The 19,718-nt window shown below is 39.9% G+C and overlaps 1 protein-coding gene and 1 pseudogene across 1 annotated transcript; both read right to left on the bottom strand.

Annotated features, from left to right (window-relative positions):
- Window positions 1–9,932: 9,932 nt before the first annotated feature.
- Window positions 9,933–10,787, bottom strand: LOC138086601 (dnaJ homolog subfamily B member 1 pseudogene; annotated as a pseudogene).
- Window positions 10,788–15,226: 4,439 nt separating this feature from the next.
- PCDHB1 (protocadherin beta 1) lies at window positions 15,227–17,683 on the bottom strand. The gene has a single exon (XM_068981503.1). The coding sequence runs from the start codon at window positions 17,681–17,683 to the stop codon at window positions 15,227–15,229; it is 2,457 nt and encodes an 818-aa protein (XP_068837604.1).
- Between the last annotated feature and the right edge of the window lie 2,035 nt (window positions 17,684–19,718).

Genomic DNA, 19,718 nt, shown 5'->3' with positions numbered 1-19,718 from the left:
GTGATGGGACCGGATGCCATGATCTTCATTTTCTGAATGTTGAGCTTTAAGCCAACTTTTTCACTCTCCTCTTTCACTTTCATCAAGAGGCTTTTTAGTTCCTCTTCACTTTCTGCCATAAGGATGGTGTCATCTGCATATCTGAGGTTATTGATATTTCTCCCGGCAATCTTGATTCCAGCTTGTGCTTCTTCCAGCCCAGCATTTCTCATGATGTACTCTGCATATAAATTAAATAAGCAGGGTGACAATATACAGCCTTAATGTACTCTTTCTCCTATTTGGAACCAGTCTGTTGTTCCATGTCCAGTTCTTTTTTAATCTAAATTTATTTATTTGGAGGCTAATTACTTTACAATACCATATTGGTTTTTCCATACATCAACAAGAATCTGCCACAGATGTACACGTGTTCCCCATCCTGAACCCCCCTCCCACCTCCCTCCCTGTACCATCCCTCTGGGTCATTCCAGTGCACCAGCCCTGAGCATCCTGTATCCTGCATGGAACCTGGACTGGCGATTCATTTCTTATATGCCTTATGACCCAGCAATCCCACTGCTGGGCATACACACCAAGGAAGCCAGAATTGAAAGTGACACATGTACCCCAATGTTCATTGCAGCACTGTTTATAATAGCCAGGACATGGACACAACCTACATGTCCATCAGCAGATGAATGGATAAGAAAGCTGTGGTACATATACACAATGGAGTATTACTCAGCCATTAAAAATAATACATTTGAATCAGTTCTAATGAGGTGGATGAAACTGGAGCCGATTATACAGAGTGAAGTAAGCCAGAAAAAAAAAAACACCAATACAGTATACTAACGTGTATATATGGAATTTAGAAAGATGGTAACGATAACCCTGTATGCGAGACAGCTAAAGAGACAGATGTATAGAATAATCTTTTGGACTCAGAGGGAGAGGGAGAGGGTGGGATGATTTGGGAGAATGGCATTGAAACCTGTACAGAGCTAGTCGGCTGCAGACCATGTCCAGTTCTGTTGCTTCCTGACCTGAATATAGGTTTCTCAGGAGGCAGGTCAGGTGGTCTGGTATTCCCATTTCTTTCAGAATTTTCCAGTTTATTGTGATCCACACAGTCAAAGGCTTTGGCATAGTCAAAATAGCAAAAATAGATGTTTTTCTGGAACTCTCTTGCTTTTTCAATGATCCAGTGGATGTTGGCAATTTGATCTCTGGTTCCTCTGCCTTTTCTAAAACCAGCTTGAACGTCTGGAAGTTCACGGTTCACATATTGCTGAAGCCTGGCTTGGAGAATTTTGAGCATTACTTAGTAGCATGTGAGATGAGTGCAATTGTGCGGTAGTTTGAGCATTCTTTGGCATTGCCTTTCTTTGCAATCATATGTGAAATAGATCGCCAGTCAAGGTTCAGTGCATGAGACAGGGTGCTCAGGGCTGGTTCACTGGGATGACCCTGAGGGATGGTATGGGGAGGGAGATGGGAGGGGGGTTCAGGATGGGGAACACATGTACACCCATGGCTGATTCACGTCAGTATATGGCAAAACCACTACAATATTGTAAAGTAATTAGCCTCCAATAAAAAAAAAAGTATAGTTGGTTTACATTGTTGTGTTAATTTCTGCAGTATAGCGCAAGTGATTTAGTTTTACATGTATATAGGTTTTTTTTCATATTCTTTTCAATTACAGTTGTCACAGGATATTGAATGTAGTTTATTGTTCTGTATAGTAAGACCTTGTTTATCCATGCCGTAGCAGTTTGCTTCTGCTAATCCCAAACTCCCACTCCCTCCCTCTTCCAGTCCCTCTACCCCATGGCAACTGCAGGTCTGTTTTCTGTGTCTGTGAGTCTGTTTCTGTTTGGTAGATAAGTTCATTCTGTCATTTTACTTACCATCTGTAAGTAATATCATATGGTATTTGTCTTTCTCTTTCTGACTTCATTTACTAGTACGATAATCTGTAGGAATATTCATGTTGCTGCAGATGGCATTATTTCACTTTCTGTTGGTGAGTAGTTGTCCATTGCATTTATGTATCACATCTTTTTGATTCATTCATCTGTCAGTGGACATTTAGGTTATTTCTTTGGCCATGGTGAGTAGTGCTGCTGTGAACATAGTAGTACATGTATCTCTTTGAATGAGTCTCCTTTGGATATATGTTCATGAGTGGAATTGCTGGATCATGTGGTAACTCTGTACATTTTTGAGAAATCTGAATAGTGTTTTCCATAGTGGCTGCAACAATTTACATTCCCACCAAGAGTGTAGGAGGATTTTTTTCCCATACTCTCTTCAGCACTTGTTGTTTATAGTCTCTTTATTGATGGCCATTATGACCAGTGTGAGTTGGTACTTGATTATAATTTTGATTTGCATTTGTCTAACAAAGTTGAGGATCTTTTCATGTGCATTTTGATTATTTGTGTGTTTTGAGAAATGTCTTTTGGCCTCCTCATTTTTTGAATGGTTTTTGGTTTTGAGGGCTTTTTTATGTTGAATTTTGTGAGCTTATTGTCCTTTTGTTAATTGTTTTGAATTACCTTTTCTAGGGTTTTTTTGGGTTTTTTCCCCTTTCTTCTTTTGTTCTCTTGTGATTTGATGACTGTCTTTAGTGTCATGTTTGGATTTTTTTCTTTTGTGTCTGTATCTTATAGGTTTTTGGTTTTTTGTTACAGTGAGGTTTTTATAAAGCAATTCATATATTTATCCATGGTTCTTTTAAGTTGCCGATCTCCTACTTTGAATTGCATTTGAACAACTCTGCATTTGTACTCTCCCCTTGTAATTGTTTTTCTTTAATTGTTTTGTGTATTCCTTACCTGCTTATTGTTGATATATTTGGTTTTATTACTTCTTTAAAAATTCCCTCCTACTAACTTTGTGCAACAATGATACCTTTTCTGTATGTTTGCCTTTGCTGATGAGCTCTTTTATTTTGTAATTTCATGTTTCTAGTTGTGGCTTTTTATTTTTTACTCAGAAGTTCCTGTAACATTTCTCACTAAGCTGTTTTGATAGTGGCTTTTATTTGTCTTTAAAGCTCCTAGTTTTGTTTGTCTTTAAAGCCCCTAGTTTTGTTTGTCTTTAAAGCTTTTGATCTCTCCATCAGCTCTGAAAGAGAGCCTTGCTGATAGAGTGTTCTTGGTTGTAGATTTTTCTCTTTCATCACTTTAAATATATCATGCCACTCCCTTCAGTTCCTGCTGAAAAATCAGCCAATAGTCTTATGAGAGTCCCCCATGAGAGTTATTTGTTGCTTTTCCTTTGCTGTTTTTAATACTCTTTAGCTTTAATTTTTGTTTTATTTATTTTTATTTTATATCTTATTTATTTGTTATTATTATTTGTTTTATTCATTTTTAGAGTCTTGGTGTGTGTTCCTCTTTGAGTTAGTCCTGTACAAAACTCTCTGCCCCTTCTGGACTTGGATGTCTGTTTTCTTTCCCAGTTAGGGAAATTTTCAGCTATTGTGTCTTCAAATATGTTCTCAGCCCCTTTCTCTCTTCTCTTTTTGGGACCCCTATAATGTCAACGCTTGGCCTTGTGTCAAAGGTCTTGTAAATTGTTTTAATTTCTTTTAATTTTTTTTTTCCTTTTGTTCAGAATCAGTGATGTCCACTACTCTGCTTAACCTTGCTGACCTGTTCCTCTATATCATTTAGTCTGTTTATTCCTTCTACTGTATTTTTCATTTCCATTATATTTTTGATCTGTTTGGTTGTTCTTTATATTTTCTAATCCTTGTTAAAAACCTCTAACTTCTCACTCTGTGCGTCCATTCTTCTTGTGAGTTCTCTGATCATCTTTACCATCGTTACCCTGAACTTTTTGAGTAGATTTCCTATCTTTACTTCACTTAGTTCTTCTCCTGGGGTTTCAATCTTATTCCTTTCTCTGTAAGATGTTTCTCTGTCACTGCATTTTGCCTAAATTGATGTGTTTTTTTTCTTATGTATTGGTAAGTTATATTTCTCAACCTTGGTGAAGTGACCTTATTTAGGAGATGTCCTGTGTGTCCCAGGAGCACACACCCCTCTTGCCACCCAAGAGGTATGCTCTAGGGGGTTTTCCTATGATGGCTATGTGAATCTTCCAGTTGTGGCAGTCTGTGGGGGTGGTATGGTAAGTTTGATTGGTCCCCAGTCCAACTGGATGCCAGACCGTGCCTTATGCAGAGGCTGCTGGCTGCTGATTGGTAGGACTGGGTCACAAAGTGGCTAACTGCAGAGCCCCAGGGAGTCCTAGGGCTTACGATGGGTCACTGGTAGGCAGACTCAGGTTTTAGAAGACTGGATTTGCTGCTGACTGCAAATTGGTGGGTGAAGCCAGATTCTGGGGTTAGTGCTGGCCTACTGGTGGGCAGAGGCAGGTCCTGGGGTCTGGCTGTAGGACCTGGGGGCCAGGGCTGTGTTTGATTGCTGCTGGGAATGGGGGAGTTTCCTGACACAGTTGGATACAAAATCCTGGGTATCCTGAAGTTCATATTGGCCTGCTAGTGAACAAAACTGTGACCCAGCTGGTCTCAGGGCAGGATCTGGCATGCTAATAGGTAGGCTGGGTTCTCAGGCTGGGGCACTGTGGTTTCTTGAGTCTGCTATCTGTTCCCTGGTGGGTGAGACTGGTCTAGAGGCTAGAGCCAGCTCCCTGGAGAGCAGGACCAGGGACTAGGGGATTCTGGGACTGTTGGCTGCCTGCTGGTGGTTAGAACTGAGTGCTGGGCCCTCAGTGGACAGGGCCATGTCCAGAGGTGACCGTGGGTGCAGGGGGTCTTAAGGCAGCCTGTCTGCTGATGGGTGTGGCTGTGTCTCCACCCAGGTGGTTTCTTGGCCTGAGTCATCCCAACACTGGCACCTATCTGCTGTTGGAGAATGGGAGCAGGTCTTGGTACAAGTGAGCTAAAGGGAGAATTCCATGATGACACTTGCCAGCACCAGTATCCACATGGTACAAGGAGCTCCCCCCAATGGCTTCTGCCAGTGTCTGTGTCCCCAGGGCTAATTGCCTGTGGTCTCTCCAAGAGACTCTCCACGATCGGCAGGTGGGTCTAACCCAGGCTCCTCTCAAATTACCACTTCTGCCCTGGGTACTAGAGCATATGAGATTTTGAGTGTACTCTTTAAGAGGGAAGAGGCTTCATCTCTGGTAGCTCAGACAGTAAAAAATCTTCCAGCAATGCAGGAGACTCGCATTAGATCCTTGGGCCAGGAAGATCCCCTGGAGAAGGAAATGGCAACCCACTCCAGTATTCTTGCCTAGAGAATTCCATAGACAGAGGAGCATAGTGGGCTATACAGCCCATGGGGTCACAAACAGTTGGACATGACTCAGTGATTAACACTTTAAGAGGGGAATCTCTATTTCCCCAGCTCTCTGGGACTCCTTAAATGTAAGGACTCCTGGCCTTCAAAGCCAAATGCTCACCTTCCTGCTACAGGCCCCATAGGCTGGGGAGCCAAGACATGGGGCTGAGATCTCTCACTCCTTTGAGAGAACCTCTGCAATGTAACTGTTCTTCAGTTTGTGGGCCACCCACCCAGGAGTATGGCCTTGACTATATCACAAGTCTGCCCCTCTTATTCATCTTGTTGTGGTTCCTTCTTTATGTCTTTAGTTGTAGAAAATCTTTTTGATAGATTCCAGTCTTTTTCATCGATTGGTTGTTCTGGAGATAATTGTGATTTTGGTGTGCCTGTGAGAGGAGGTGAGCTCAGGGTCTTTCTACCCTGCCATCTTGGCCAGTCTTCCTTGGTTTTTTCATTTGAGACTTTTCCTCTATCCAGATATATGAACTTAGTATTATAAATTTCCTTCTTAACACAGTTCTAGCTATTTTCCAGTTTTGATATGCTATTATTTTCATTCAATTCAGTGCATTTTAAGGCTGCCCTTGAGACTTACCCCTTGACATATAAATTATTAAGATGTTTGCTAGTTTGCAGCTGTGCTGGAATTTTTCATCTTATCCTATTATTTATTTCTAATATGCATTCATTATGTAGCAGAGCAACTTCTGTATCATTTTAATTCTTTTAAATTTGTTGAGGTTTGTTTTATTACGTAAGATATAGTCTGTTTTGGTATAAGTTCTGTAAGCATTTGAAAAGAGTATAATTCTGCTCTTACTATATTCTGAGACTCTAGATTTAATTAAAATTTCTGTATTAACTGGCTTTCTCTGACACTGCTCTGGTAGAGGAAGAGAGAAAGCTGACTCATTACTGCCATGGAGTGGTAGAAGTCCAGGTTCCCCACTTGGCCTCTGTTGACATCTGAAGAGGTGGGCTCCTCATTACTATGGGTTGGTGGGAGTTCCAGCTTCCCACACTTTCTCCATGGCAGGCAGGAGAGGCTTGTTACACAAGTGTGTGAAAGACAAATCTTTCCACTCAGCTTTGCTGGCATGGGCAGTAGGGGAGCTACATACTTTTTTCTATCATATTTGTCCAGAGTAAAGTTAATTATTTACTAAAAGTTTTGTTTTGCTAGGCCTCCCTTTTGCTGATTCATTAGACAGGGAGTAGTGTGTATTTGTTCATTTTTTGAGGGTATTTTTTTTTTTTGTCTGTGGCTGACTTTATTTTCCTGGGCTCCAAAATCACTGCAGATGGTGATTGCAGCCATGAAATTAAAAGATGCTTACTCCTTAGAAGGAAAGTTATGACCAACTTAGACAGCATATTAAAAAGCAGAGACATTACTTTGTCCACAAAGGTCCGTCTAGTCAAGGCTATGGTTTTTCCAGTGGTCATGTATGGATGTGAGAGTTGGACTGTAAAGAAAAACTGAACGCCGAAGTACAGATGCTTTTGAACTGTGGTGTTGGAGAAGACTCTCGAGAGTCCCTTGGACTACAAGGAGATCCAACCAGTCCATCCTAAAGGAAATCAGTCCTGAATATTCATTGAAAGGACTGATGCTGAAACTCCCAATACTTTGGCCACCTGATGCGAAGAGCTGACTCATTTGAAAAAACTCTGATGCTGGGAAAGATTGAGGGCAGGAGGAGAAGGGGACGACAGAGGATGAGGTGGTTGGATGGCATCACCGACTCAATGGACATTGGTTTGGGTGGACTCCGGGAGTTGATGATGGACAGGGAGGCCTGGTGTGCTGCGGTTCATGGGGTCACAAAGAGTTGGACACAACTGAGCGACTGAACTGAACTGATTGACATTTCTGGACTGTTAGCATCTTAAACCCCAAGTGTGAGATACATGGTGGGGAGAAAGTAAGAAACTCATGTCTATGTTATTGTTCCAGTTCATAATTGGTCTGCCCTCTTCTCTCTTATCTTTTGGATTTTCCTTATGTTTGTTTGATATAGAATTTGAAAGGTTTTTAGTTGTACTCATCAAGAAATATAGGGGAAAGTATGTTTATTCCATCTTTAAGTTGAAATCTTATAGTCTGATTTTTTAAATTATGTTTTATTTTTGGCTACACTGGGTCTTTGCTGCTGCACGGGCTTTTCTCTAGTTGCTTCGAGCAAGGGCTGCTCTCTAGTTGTGTGGCATGGGCTCCTCATTGTGATGTGTTGTTGCCACAGTCATTGTGACACATGGGCTCAGTAGTTATGACTCCTGGGCTCTAGAGCACAGGCTCAATAGTTGTGGCACATGGGGTCAGCTGTTCTGTGGCATGTGGGATCCTCCTGGACCAGGGATCAAACCTGTATCTCCTGCATTAGTATGCGAACTCCTTACCACTGAACCACCAGAGAAACCTGGTGTCTAATGTTTAATCATTGCTATTTTCTCAGTTCAGTCATTCCATCAGTCAGTTTTAAAATACGGTGGTTGGGAATGGTGGAGGGAGAGAGTCAGTAGGAGGGGGTAGAATGACCAAGAAATTGGGATTGATTCTGCCAATATTTTATTTAGAATTTTTGTATCTGTTGATAATGATATTGGGAAATAGCTTTTCCTTTTTTCTAGACAAGTTTTAGTATCATAAAATGAGGGGTACGTCAGGCATCCACAAGACCACCCCCAGCTTTGATTTGCTAGGAGGAGTCACACAGGACCTTCCCTGTTGGCTCAGCAGTAAAGAATTTGCCTGCCAGTGCTGGAGACAAGGGTTCGATTCCTGGGGAAGATCCCTTGGAGAAGGAAATGGCAACCCACTCCAATATTCTTGCCTGGGAAATCCCATGGACAGAGGAGCCTAGTGGGCTACAGTCCATGAGGTCACAAAAAAGTTGGACATGACTTAATGACTAAACAATAACAAGAGATATTAGAACAAAGAAGTACAAAGCTAAATCAAAGGGTAAAGAGACATGGGCGAAGTCTGGAGGAAAGCAGGCAAAAGTGTCTAAAAATTCTCTCCCTGTTGAGTTACACAAGTCACATTTGATTCCTCCAAGTGATGAACTATGACAACATGTGGGAAATGCTGTCTGCTAGAGAAGCTTATTAGAAACTCAGAGACTAGGGTGTTTCACTGGGCTCTGGTAGAGCCCTCTACCTGGCTCTAAAAAGGAAAGGTTTTCAGCATAAATCACAGTGAGCCACTCCTATCATTTAGGGAAAGTTTTATCAATGTAGTGAACTGTTTATGATTCAAGTCCCCACACTGCCTCTGCTTTTGGTATTATATCCAAGAAATTGCCAAGGCCAATGTCAAGAAGCTTTTCTCTAGGTTTTCTTCCAGGAGTTCTTGTTCAGTTCTTACATTTACATCTTTACCCATTTTGAGGTAATTTTTTTAATGGTATAAGGTCCCAATATCATTGTTTTGCATGTGGATATCCAGTTTTCCTAAAACCATTTATTGAAGACACTGTCCTTTCCCCACTGAGTATTCTTGGCACCCTTGTCAAAGATCAACTCACCATATATGAGTAGTTCTATTTCTGGACTCTCTATCTTGTTTGGTTGGTTAATTCATCTGTTTTTATACCAGTGCCATATTGTTTATATTATTGTGACTTTGAACTGTATTTTTAAATAGGGAAATGTGATGCCTCCAGCTTTATTTTTCTTGCTTAAAATTGCTTTGGCTATTTGGGGTCTTTTGTGGTTCTGTTAATTTTAGCATTTATTTCTGAAAAAAAATTCCATTAGGATTTTAATAGATCTATACTAAATCTGTAGATTGCTCTAGGTAGAATAGACATTTTAACAATGTTAATATTCCTATACATAAACACAAGATGTTTTCCATTTGCGTTTTTTTTCCAGTTATGCTTTGTAGTTTTCCAGTGTCAAGTCTTTCACCTCTTTGTTAGTTTACTTCTAAGTATTTTATTATTTTTCTACTAATGTAATATATTGTTTTCTTCATTTCCTGTTTGGATACTTCGTTGTTAGTGCATAGAAATACAACTGATTTTTGTACACTGATTTTGTATCCTGCAACTTTACTGATTTCACTTGTTCTAACAGTTTTTTTAATGTGGAGTCGCTAGGCTTTTCTGTCCCTAAGATCATGCCATCTGCAAATAATTTTACTTTTTTCTATCTGATTTGAATGTTTTTTTAAATTTCTTTTTCTTACCTAATGGTCTTGGCTAGGACTCTCAGTACTGTATTGAATAGAATTGGTGAGAGTGGACATCTTTCTTTATCTTTGCCTTATTCTAGATCTTAGAAGAAAACCTTTCAACTTTTCATCATTTTATATGATGTTAGTTTTGGGCCTTTACTATATGGCCTTCATTGTACTGAGGAGAATTCCTTATATATATCTAATTTGTTGAGAGCTTTTATCCTGAAAGGGTGTTAAATTTTGTCGAGTACTTTGTCTGCATCTGTTAGGATGATCATGTGATTTTTTTTGAAAGATTATAATATATTCTCTGGAAAACATTCAGTAGTACAAAAGCCATCCCTGAGCCCTCCTTCAGGTTCACAGCTGGTAGAATAGTCCAGAAATCCTTGAGCTCTGGAACAGTCCCTGGTCAGTCCTTGGGCAACACGGGTTGACTATAATGGAAGAACCTGCTCAAGAATGGTTCTTGACATCTGGGGAATCCTTTCTGGAAAGATCACTTCAAACTCAATAATGAGGTCCCCATGTTTCTTGGGCACCTTGGGGAGAGGGTGGGCTTCTCTGGGAACTTCTCACTGCATGCCAAGCCTGATGACATCTTTGAACACAACGGGTATGGTCCTGATGTCCATAGTGAGGACATTGACTGTAGGGCCACACAGAGCCTCCCTAAGACTGATCCTGATGACATCAGAGTCATCTCCCTTAGAGATATTTTGTGGCTTGTCCCTTAAAACAAAGATGATATCAGCTGAAGTGTTGCTGGAAGTCTGGTCTCCTTCCTTGGGGAAGGTGACTTTGGTCCCTTCTTTCCACCCCTGCTTCACTTCCACAGTCAAGATTTTGTCTTCATTGTGGATGCTCTTTCTGTCAGGATTCAGCCACATATGAGAGATTTTCATCTTCTTGTTACAGCTGCTGTCGATCTCTTCAAGTGAGACCCTAAGGTCATGGGTGACAGAGGGATCTTGTTTCTTATGGGTGGGCTCATGGGCAGGACAGGAGTGGCTAAAGTTCATGTTGGTGAAGCCACCCATGCCCATAGGGAAGCCAGAGAACAGGTCATCGATGTCCATGCCTTCCTCCCCATTGCGCTACCAAAAAAAGGTGTCAAAGGGATTTTGGCCACCGAAGAACTCAGCAAACATGGCATGAGAGTCTCCATGGAATGTGTAGCTGAATGAGATACCATTAGTGCCACTACTGCTCCTGCCGTTGGGGCCACCGCCCTTCAGGCCTTCCACCCCTCAGCAGTTGAAGATTTCGTGCTTGCATGGGTCACTGAGCATTGTAGGCCTCCTCGATCTTATCAGGATGATCTTGTGATTTTGTTCTTCCTTCTGTTTATGTACTATGTCACATTCATTTGCATATGTTGAAGCATCTTTGCAACCCAGCGATAAATTCCATTTGGTCATGTTGTATATTTTAATATGCTATTAAATTTGGTCTGCTAGTATTCATTGAGGATATTTGTATCAATATTCATCCAGGGATATTGACTTGCGGTTTTCTTGTGTCTTTGTCTGGCTTTGGTATGAGGGTGATGTTGGCCTCGTAAAGTAAGTTTGGAAATGTTCTCTGTTTTTTGAAAGAGTTTAAGAAGGATTAATAATTATTCTTGAAATATTTGGAATTCATGCATTAAACCAATCGGTCCTGGGCTTTCTTTGTTGAGAGGTTGGTGATGTTCTGACCTGTGATCTTGAAATAGGATTTCTGCAGCTCATGCTAATTTGTCATCTGGCAAGAACCAGAGTCAGTACTATCTTTTCTCTTTCTTTCCCTCCATTCTCTTCTTTTGTATCAACTGAGCCTATCTATACTAGGGTTTTTTTCAGTCTGTGTTCTGTGTATTCTGTGGCTGGTTTAAAACTTGGGCCCAAGAATTTGTGACGCTGACATATTCAAGAGGTAGGCCTATATCCCTCCCTCCATTAAGTTTTGGGTGGTTTGTTACTTTTTGTTCTGTTATTGATGAATCCCTTAGTTATATACAAATTTACTAATTTGTTCTTCAGTATTAAATTTTATACCATCTACTGAGGTTTTATTGCATGACTTAATGTTTTATTTCTAAAATTTCTACTCATTTATATATATATATATGTGTGTGTATAGATATAAAATCTAGTTTTATTTCAGCCTCATGGTTTGCTTCTCTCATAATTAATTATCTATTTTGTGGGTATAGTCCTGAAATCATCTTTACAAGTATCTTTTTAAAAAATTGCATTATGAGTAGTATGTTTTAAAAAGTATGTTCTCTATCCTTTCTTTCCGCACCAATATTTATCCCTAGACCACCCAGCCATGGTCTAGAATCAGGTCTTATAATAGTGACTTCGGCTTCTGATCCAACATAGTACAAAATAGTACTTATCCAAAATAGTACAGTTGATTTCATTGAGCCTGTTAGCTATAAGGTTTAGCATGTAGTCTTTGTATTCCAGCTTCCATAGGTCTGAAACATACTACAATGAATAACTTCAGGAATCTTTCTGTAGTGGCTATGTTTGCTTCATTTCTAGTGTTTGCATTTAAAATTTTACCTATTATCTCTGTTTAGAGAAAAGTGCAGTACATAAAAACATTAGCTTGCTTTACCAGTTGAAACAAAACACTTGTTACTTTTACTTTTTAATATTATGTTTCAGTGTTCTATAAACACAACAAATATTTCTATAATATTATAAAAAGTTATATAGATTTGGAAATGAGGTCAAATTTTAGGCTGAAGAGGATGTGTGATTAATCACGTACTTTGATATTCAACTCTGTAGAAAATAAACTTTTATATATGAGAATTACATGGATAAATTTTGCTTTTGAGAATGAGACAGATTTATCTATAAATATAAAACAACAAAAAGCACAGACACAAAGCAATATATATACATATATTTATCTTTGGTAGAATTAAATAAAGACAAAGAGATCAATTCCATTTTAATTTCAGCATGTAAATCTATATTTAAATGACAACTATTATACTTAGCTTATAAATATATAAATGTCTAATTTTAAATTTGCATAGTTAATATCTATTTATTAATTTTATAACTAATGGAAATTTAAGATCAAGTTAATGTAATTTTCCTTTAGAGTTAAAACATTATAAATAAACATAAACAAGTTAAAAGATTTTTATGTTTGCTTTAAGATAATGTAACATAGTATTACAAAGAAATACTCATTTTGAATAAATTGTGCTCTATATGGATAATTCCAGGCTTAAAAATCTGCTCTTCATCCCAGATAAGAGTTTGCTCATAAAATGGTAACATTGGGTTATAGTCCAAATAATACAGTAAATGTCTATGAATCCATATATAAAAAAATGAGTAAAATATAAATGTAGGAGAAGTGACAAGCATTCTTTAAAGAATTTCAGTTAATTAGTGTAAAAGGAATCAGAAATTCACCATTCACTGCCACAGTTATTAATTGCCACAGGAAACAGCCAGTAATGGATACTAAAATTAGTGGGCAAAAGTTACAGCAGAAACATTATATTTGCATTGTAGTTTCAAAGTATCTCTCCCCATATTAATTACAAGAGGAAAAGTAGTAACATTATAGTAAATATTATCTTAACCAAGTGCTCAAGATTGACATCAGTTTAACACTATTGAACTATATACTTAAAAATGGTTAATATTCTACCACAGTAAAAAAACATGAACATTACCAGATAAGACATTTTGACATCATGTACCCCCTGATATGATGGATTGAGAAGGTCACAGTATCATTTCTGTAATATTCTTCCCAGTAATGCAGAACAATCTAATTATGAGAAAACAAAGACAATGTCGAGTTGAGGGACATACTTGTTAACAACAAGCTTATTGTGGTTATCATATGCTGTATACCTTAAACAGTGCTATGTCAATTATACCTCAGTGTAACTGGAAGAAATTGAAATTTTCAATTTTACAAATAACTGACCATTACTCTTCAAAAGTCTCAAGGTCATCAAAGACAAAAGGTTAAGGGACGATGGTGAATAGCAGAAACTAAATTCATTGTGAGATCCTAGATTGGATCCTTGAAAAGAAAAAGGACAGTAGGGTAAAATCTGAATAACATTTGTAGTTTAGTTAATAGAATTGTACCAATGTTAATTTCTTAATTTTGTTGACTGTGCTATGGTTTGGAGAAGGCGATGGCACCCCACTCCAGTTCTCCTGCCTGGAAAATCCCATGGATGGCGGAGCCTGGTAGGCTGCAGTCCTTGGGGTCACTGAGGGTCGGACACGACTGAGCGACTTCACTTTCCCTTTTCACTTTCATGCATTGGAGAAGGAAATGGCAACCCACTCCAGTGTTCTTGCCTGGAGAATCCCAGGGACTGGGGAGCCTGGTGGGCTGCCATCTATGGGGTCACACAGAGTTGGACACAACTGAAGTGACTTAGCAGCAGCAGTGCTATGGTTATGTAAGATGGTAACATCAAGGGAAGCCAGGTGAAGAGTATATGATAACTCTATACTATTCTTGCAGTTTTATGAGTCTAAAATTATCTCATAAGGAATTTAAATCCTTTTAAAAAACTTTTGTTGTAACTCGAAACTTCCAGTAGAAATGTAGATTTATATGCATTTCAAAGTTAAATAGGTAATTGAAGCTATTTGCCCAAACTAGAGGTACTGCTTCTCTACCCTTGGAATACCAGGTACAAATATTGTGCTTATGTGTGCTTAACATACCCCTTGTGGGTCTGTGTTTACATGTTATGTAAAATAAGGTACATAACTACAGACTCATTAAAGCAAACTCTTAAACAGTTAAGGCACAATTGGTAATATTAATTGTATCCTTGAAATGTTAATTTAATTTCAGTTAATTTAATTTAATTTCAGTTTTTAAAGTTTAGAATGAGAGAACTTAAAATAGCTTATAGATTGAATTTGATTCTCTACTCCATTTTATGAGTGATACACTAGGAACTACCTCTTAGTCTCAATGTATGTCATCACATCAGCATGCTCAGAGGGGAAAATGGCTTAAGATCAACTCTGATAATAGGTGAAAATCTTTCTTTTTTTAAGGCTACTTATTTGGTATTAATGAATTCTTTTTCCTTTAATATCTTATTTATTTTACTTTACAATATTGTATTGGTTTTGCCATACTTCAACATGAATCTGCCACAAGTATCTTCTGTAGATGTTTGTAGTCTGTTTTTTTCCTTATCCACTTTTCATTCTCGATATTCAAATAACTATTCTCTGATGGGGAATGAGATAGGTATAAAGAGACCTAAGACTTGCCTAAGGCTCCCCAAGAACCATTAAGAAATTTAACTTAATTTTAGCAAACATTCCTGAACTGAATCTCTTTATCCTTATATCTGTCTTTATATTTGCAAATAAGGCAAATCCTTTTTTTTCTTCTTTATCCTTCCTCCCATCTAGTTATCTATTGAGGACCACCATTCACCAGACATTTGCATGATTGTGAATGGTGGTACAAGACATTGATTCAGAAATGATCTCTACTCATCAAGGGATAAAAATCTAGAAATTTCTGAATAATGATAAACTATATTTCTACTTCTCAACCTGACTGCTTTCTGATACATCAAAACTAGAAGCTAGTTCTCTTCCCCTAAGCATGTGTAACTTTCTAATAGAAAATAACTTAAAGGCAAGATAACACAGTATCTATGGAACTGTTTCCAGAGCCAGAACTAGTGAACTTCCACAGGAGACATGGGTAATGGTTACATATAGTCATCAGATACTTGGTCTTGGCCCTCTGACCCCCGAGACCTGTTCCTATCAGAATCTAATGGTAATCTGGAGCCAGCCTCTGTTTTTGCCTCTCCATTTCCATGGGGGAAAGGGAAGTTGGGCATAAAGCGCTTAAGAAACCGGAACTCACTATTGCTAGTGCCAGTGGCTGAGCACATCTCATAGGGACAAGGCTGCGATATGGGTCCACTGGCTCCTTCTTGTACCAGGTTGTTAGAGAAATTGCAGTCATCATAGAAATGCTCTTGAATTGTGAACTTTTCTCTGTGTTTTATCTTCTGGCAGATATGTATAATGAAGATCACTGTGACAGAGAGGAGAAAGAGAAAGGAAAGCACAGCCAGAGAAATGACTAAATATTTAGTAGATGCATTTACCCTTGTAGGATGCTTAAATGTATCCCGAAACTGCAGATAGGGCTCAGAAAAGCCATCTACCAGGAGAATGTTAAGTGAGACAGTAGTAGAAAGAGCTGGTTGGCCATGATCCTGAACAAGAATGACCAGTTTCTGCATCATGGGGTCTCTCTCAGATACCTGCCGCAATGTACGGATTTCCCCATTTTGTTGCTGAACAGAGAATAACCCAAGGTCAGTGGCTTTAAATAGATGATATGAAAGCCAAGAATTCTGACCCGAGTCACCATCCACTGCCACCACCTTGGTCACCAGGTAGCCTGCCTCTGCAGACCTGGGCACCAGGTCATTGCAGGGCAAAGTGCCATTTTGCAGTGGGTACAAGATCATTGGACGGTTATCATTGTCATCCAGGACAACCACTCTGACGGTAACCTGGCTACTCAGTGACAGGAAGCCCCCATCAGTTGCCTTTACCACAAACTGAAAATGTTGAATGGCCTCATAATCCATCGTTCTCAATGCATAGAGTTTCCCATTGTCTGAATTTATGGAGATGTAAGCAAAGACTGATAGATCTCCACTTTTTGGAGGCAACAGGGAATATGTTACTTTGGCATTCTCACCCAAATCTAGATCCTCAGCAAGGACTTTGCCAATAAAAACTGCAGGGCTGTTGTTTTCTCTAACAGTCAAGATGTAGGAATCTTCCTGAAATACTGGGGGGTTGTCATTAATGTCTGATATTAGCACTTCTATCACAGTCTCCGAGGACAGAGTAGGTGGTCCAGTATCCATGGCAACAAGGGTGATATTATAGCCAGAGACCTCCTCCCGATCCAAGCCTCTGTCAGTGACCAGTGAGTAGGAGTTCCGGAATGTAGGTTTGACTGCAAAGGGAAGGTCTTCTTTGAGAAAGCAGGTGATTTTTCCTCCCACTCGAATGTCCCGGTCTCGGATAGAAAAAAGGGCCACGACAGTCTGTAGTGGAGAGTCCTCAGGGAGAGGGCTGGACACAGAGGAGACTGTAACTTCAGGAGGATTGTCATTAACATCCATTACTTCCACCAGGACTTTGCTGTGGGCAGAGAGGCCTCCTCCATCGGTAGCTTGAATGTCAATGTCGTATGTTTCAAACACTTCAAAATCTAGGGGCCCTCTTAGTCGAATTTCTCCAGTTTCAGAGTGAATTTGAAATGTCTGGAGAATTACTTCTGGGTTTTGAGCTAAAGAGTAAGTTATCTCCTTGTTGGAGCCCTCGTCCAGGTCTGTGGCAGTCACCGTAGCCACCAGGGAACCGTTGGCGCTATTTTCGGGTACCTGAGCGCGGTACACCAGTCGAGAGAATTGGGGCACGTGATCATTGACGTCCAGAACCTCCACCCGGATGTGGGCGGTGCCAGACTTGGGTGGAGACCCTCCGTCCACAGCTGTAATTGTCAAGTTGACTTCCGGCTGCTCCTCTCTATCCAGGGGTTTATCCAGCACTAGTTCGGCATATTTGGGCCCGTGGCTGCGGAAGCGGGTGTGCAGGTGGAAATACTCATTGGCGCTAAGAGTGTAGTTTTGGAGACCGTTGAGTCCGACGTCCAGATCCTGGGCGCTCTGCAGAGGAAACCGGGAACCCAGGGGGGTGCTCTCCGGAATCCTTAAAAGAGGCTCCTTGTTTAGGAAAACCGGGGCATTGTCATTGATGTCAAATACCCTGACCTCCACACGAAAGGACTGCAGTGGCTCCACCAGGACTACTTCAAAGTGCAGAACGCATGGGTCGGCTTTGCCACAGAGTGACTCCCGATCCAGTTTCTCTTTCACGAACAGATCCCCTGTTTTGCGGTGGAGCCGGAAATGCAGTTTATTGCCCTCGGAAACGAGCCGCGCCCCGCGCGCAGCCAGCTTCCCTACCTCCAGCCCCAGGTCCTTAGCCACATTAGCTACAAATGAGCCGCTCTCCATCTCCTCTGCCACTGAATAGCGAATGGTTGCTGCACCCCCCCTAGATAAGCACAGAAAAAGGAGAAGAGTTTCCACTTGCCTGCTTTGCAGGAGTTTTCTGCATGCAGTCGCCATTATTTTCTCAGAAGCGCACTCAGCAGCAGCTGCCACCTGTTGCGGGTACACTTTAAACTTCTCTGCCAACAGGTTCCGGTTTTGCTAGCCTCTAACCGCAGTGCCTCCGAAGGCTAACCGAGCTGGGTGAGCTGTTTTGAACTTGGAAGAAAAATTACGTTGAGCAACTCAACTCCCCAGTCCCCAGTCTATCGAATGTATTAATAGATATGTTCTCATTCTGGAAAGTTAGGTAGAGGTTGAAATTTGTTGCCAAAGCAACAGCAAACTCACCTTTCGTTTCCCTTTCAGGGGAAAAAAAAAAAAAGCCCTTGGGAATTGAGAAGCCAATGAGGATACTTGTTAAGCGAGCTTAAGGCTGAAGTCATCGTGTCTGTGAGCCGGCTGGGGATGCTGCAGCGAACAGGGAGGTGTTAAGGTACTGGGCAAACCCCACACACTGCGCCTGGAGACCAAAGGAAAGGCAGAAAGATACCGCAGAGTCTTCTGAAGCCTGAACCAGCTGGGTGGGGGTGGGGGCTTGGAGGAAATGATCAGTAGGAAAAGAAAAGAGGACAGACAGACATCATCCTTCAGGAAACTGGGGTCCAGTAGGTACATTGGATAGGGCAGCTGTTCAACTTGCCTCATGATATGCATAAATCCATTCTTTTCCCTGGAATCCTCAAATGCTCAAATCCTCAAAAACCAGCAACTGGTTTGTTACTCATGATTAAGATGGAATTAGTACTTATTGGGTATATTTCTATATACTGGTATGTGTTAAGTAATTCACATGCATTATCTGATTTAACCCTTGCATCAACAACTCTAGAGTACACATTTTTTTTTCTGCATTTTTTTTTAATTTTAAAATCTTTAATTCTTACATGTGTTCCCAAACATGAACCCCCCTCCCCATTATTTCTTTTTTACAGATGAAATTGAGAAGTTATGTTATTCCCCTAGGGCCCTCTACCTAGTAAATATGAAATAATAAAGTTTTATTAATTAAGATAATTTAGTTTTGTCTGACACAATTCATGCTCATTATTAGTACGTAAATCTGCTTCCCAAATAATATAGTAGATAAATGAAGTGAAGGCAAATGTTTGGCTTTAGATTTTAGAGGAAATTAAATAATAGACTACTTACATACATTTAAAACGGCCCAATAGAAATTGTGCAAGGTATTTGTTCAGAGTTTCTTTAATAGTCATAAGATCATAGAATGTTTAAGAATGCAACTCACAAAAATTAGGTCCATCTCCCCACCCCCTTTTAAAAAATATTTGATTGCACTGGGTCTTAGTTACAGGATTCAAACTCTTAGTTGCAGTATGTGGAATCTAGTTCCCTGACCAGGGATCTAACCTGGGCCCGCCTGTGTTGGGAGCACTGAGTCTGAGGCACTGGACCACCATGTAAGTCCCTCCCCTTTTTTTAAATAGATGAAAAACTAAGTCCCAAATGATTAAATCACTTGCCCAGTCCATACAGCTACTCCTAGCAATATAAGAACTAGAACCTGTCTTCTGACACTGTCTGATGCTCGTTATTCCCTTTGTGGAAAACAAAAACAACTATATATAGTGTATAGAATGTTAAAAAAAAAAGTGCAGTAGGTAATCTTCAGAATCTGGTCTCTTTTCATTGATACTTAGTTCAGGACTTGTATTTAATTGAGTGAAAGGTGATTTGGGTGTGGTTTGAAGTAGGACTATGTCAAATATCAACAAATAAAGACTTAGGTAAGGAGAAGCTGCTTTAAAAGACCATTGCAATAACAGAACTCACTCTTCACAAAATCTGCAAATGTCTCAAGCAGAAGAAAAAAAATGTTTTTTAAAATTAGGAGTAACTCAGAATTTTATTGTTGGCTATATTAATAATTCTCATGCAGAAAATGAAAAAAATGGGAGGAGGCTAAAACTGTAGTTGGTAATTCATATTAGCCAGGATAGAGAAATACTTGGTCATGTTTGTGGATTGGAAAATGTACCTTTATGCCTGTTTGTGGCATCTTCTTGTTTTTCTCTTAATCCATCACCATCAC

The sequence above is a fragment of the Capricornis sumatraensis genome, chromosome 9 (assembly GCF_032405125.1).
Source record: "Capricornis sumatraensis isolate serow.1 chromosome 9, serow.2, whole genome shotgun sequence".
NCBI classification, from domain to species: Eukaryota; Metazoa; Chordata; class Mammalia; order Artiodactyla; family Bovidae; genus Capricornis; species Capricornis sumatraensis.
Note: the sequence above shows the minus strand (reverse complement) of the source record. Positions and strands in the feature narration are given on the sequence as shown.

What these genes read in the sequence shown, in the direction of transcription:
- PCDHB1 (XM_068981503.1), bottom strand. Translation starts at nt 17,683, where the DNA reads ATGGCGACTGCATGCAGAAAACTCCTGCAAAGCAGGCAAGTGGAAACT.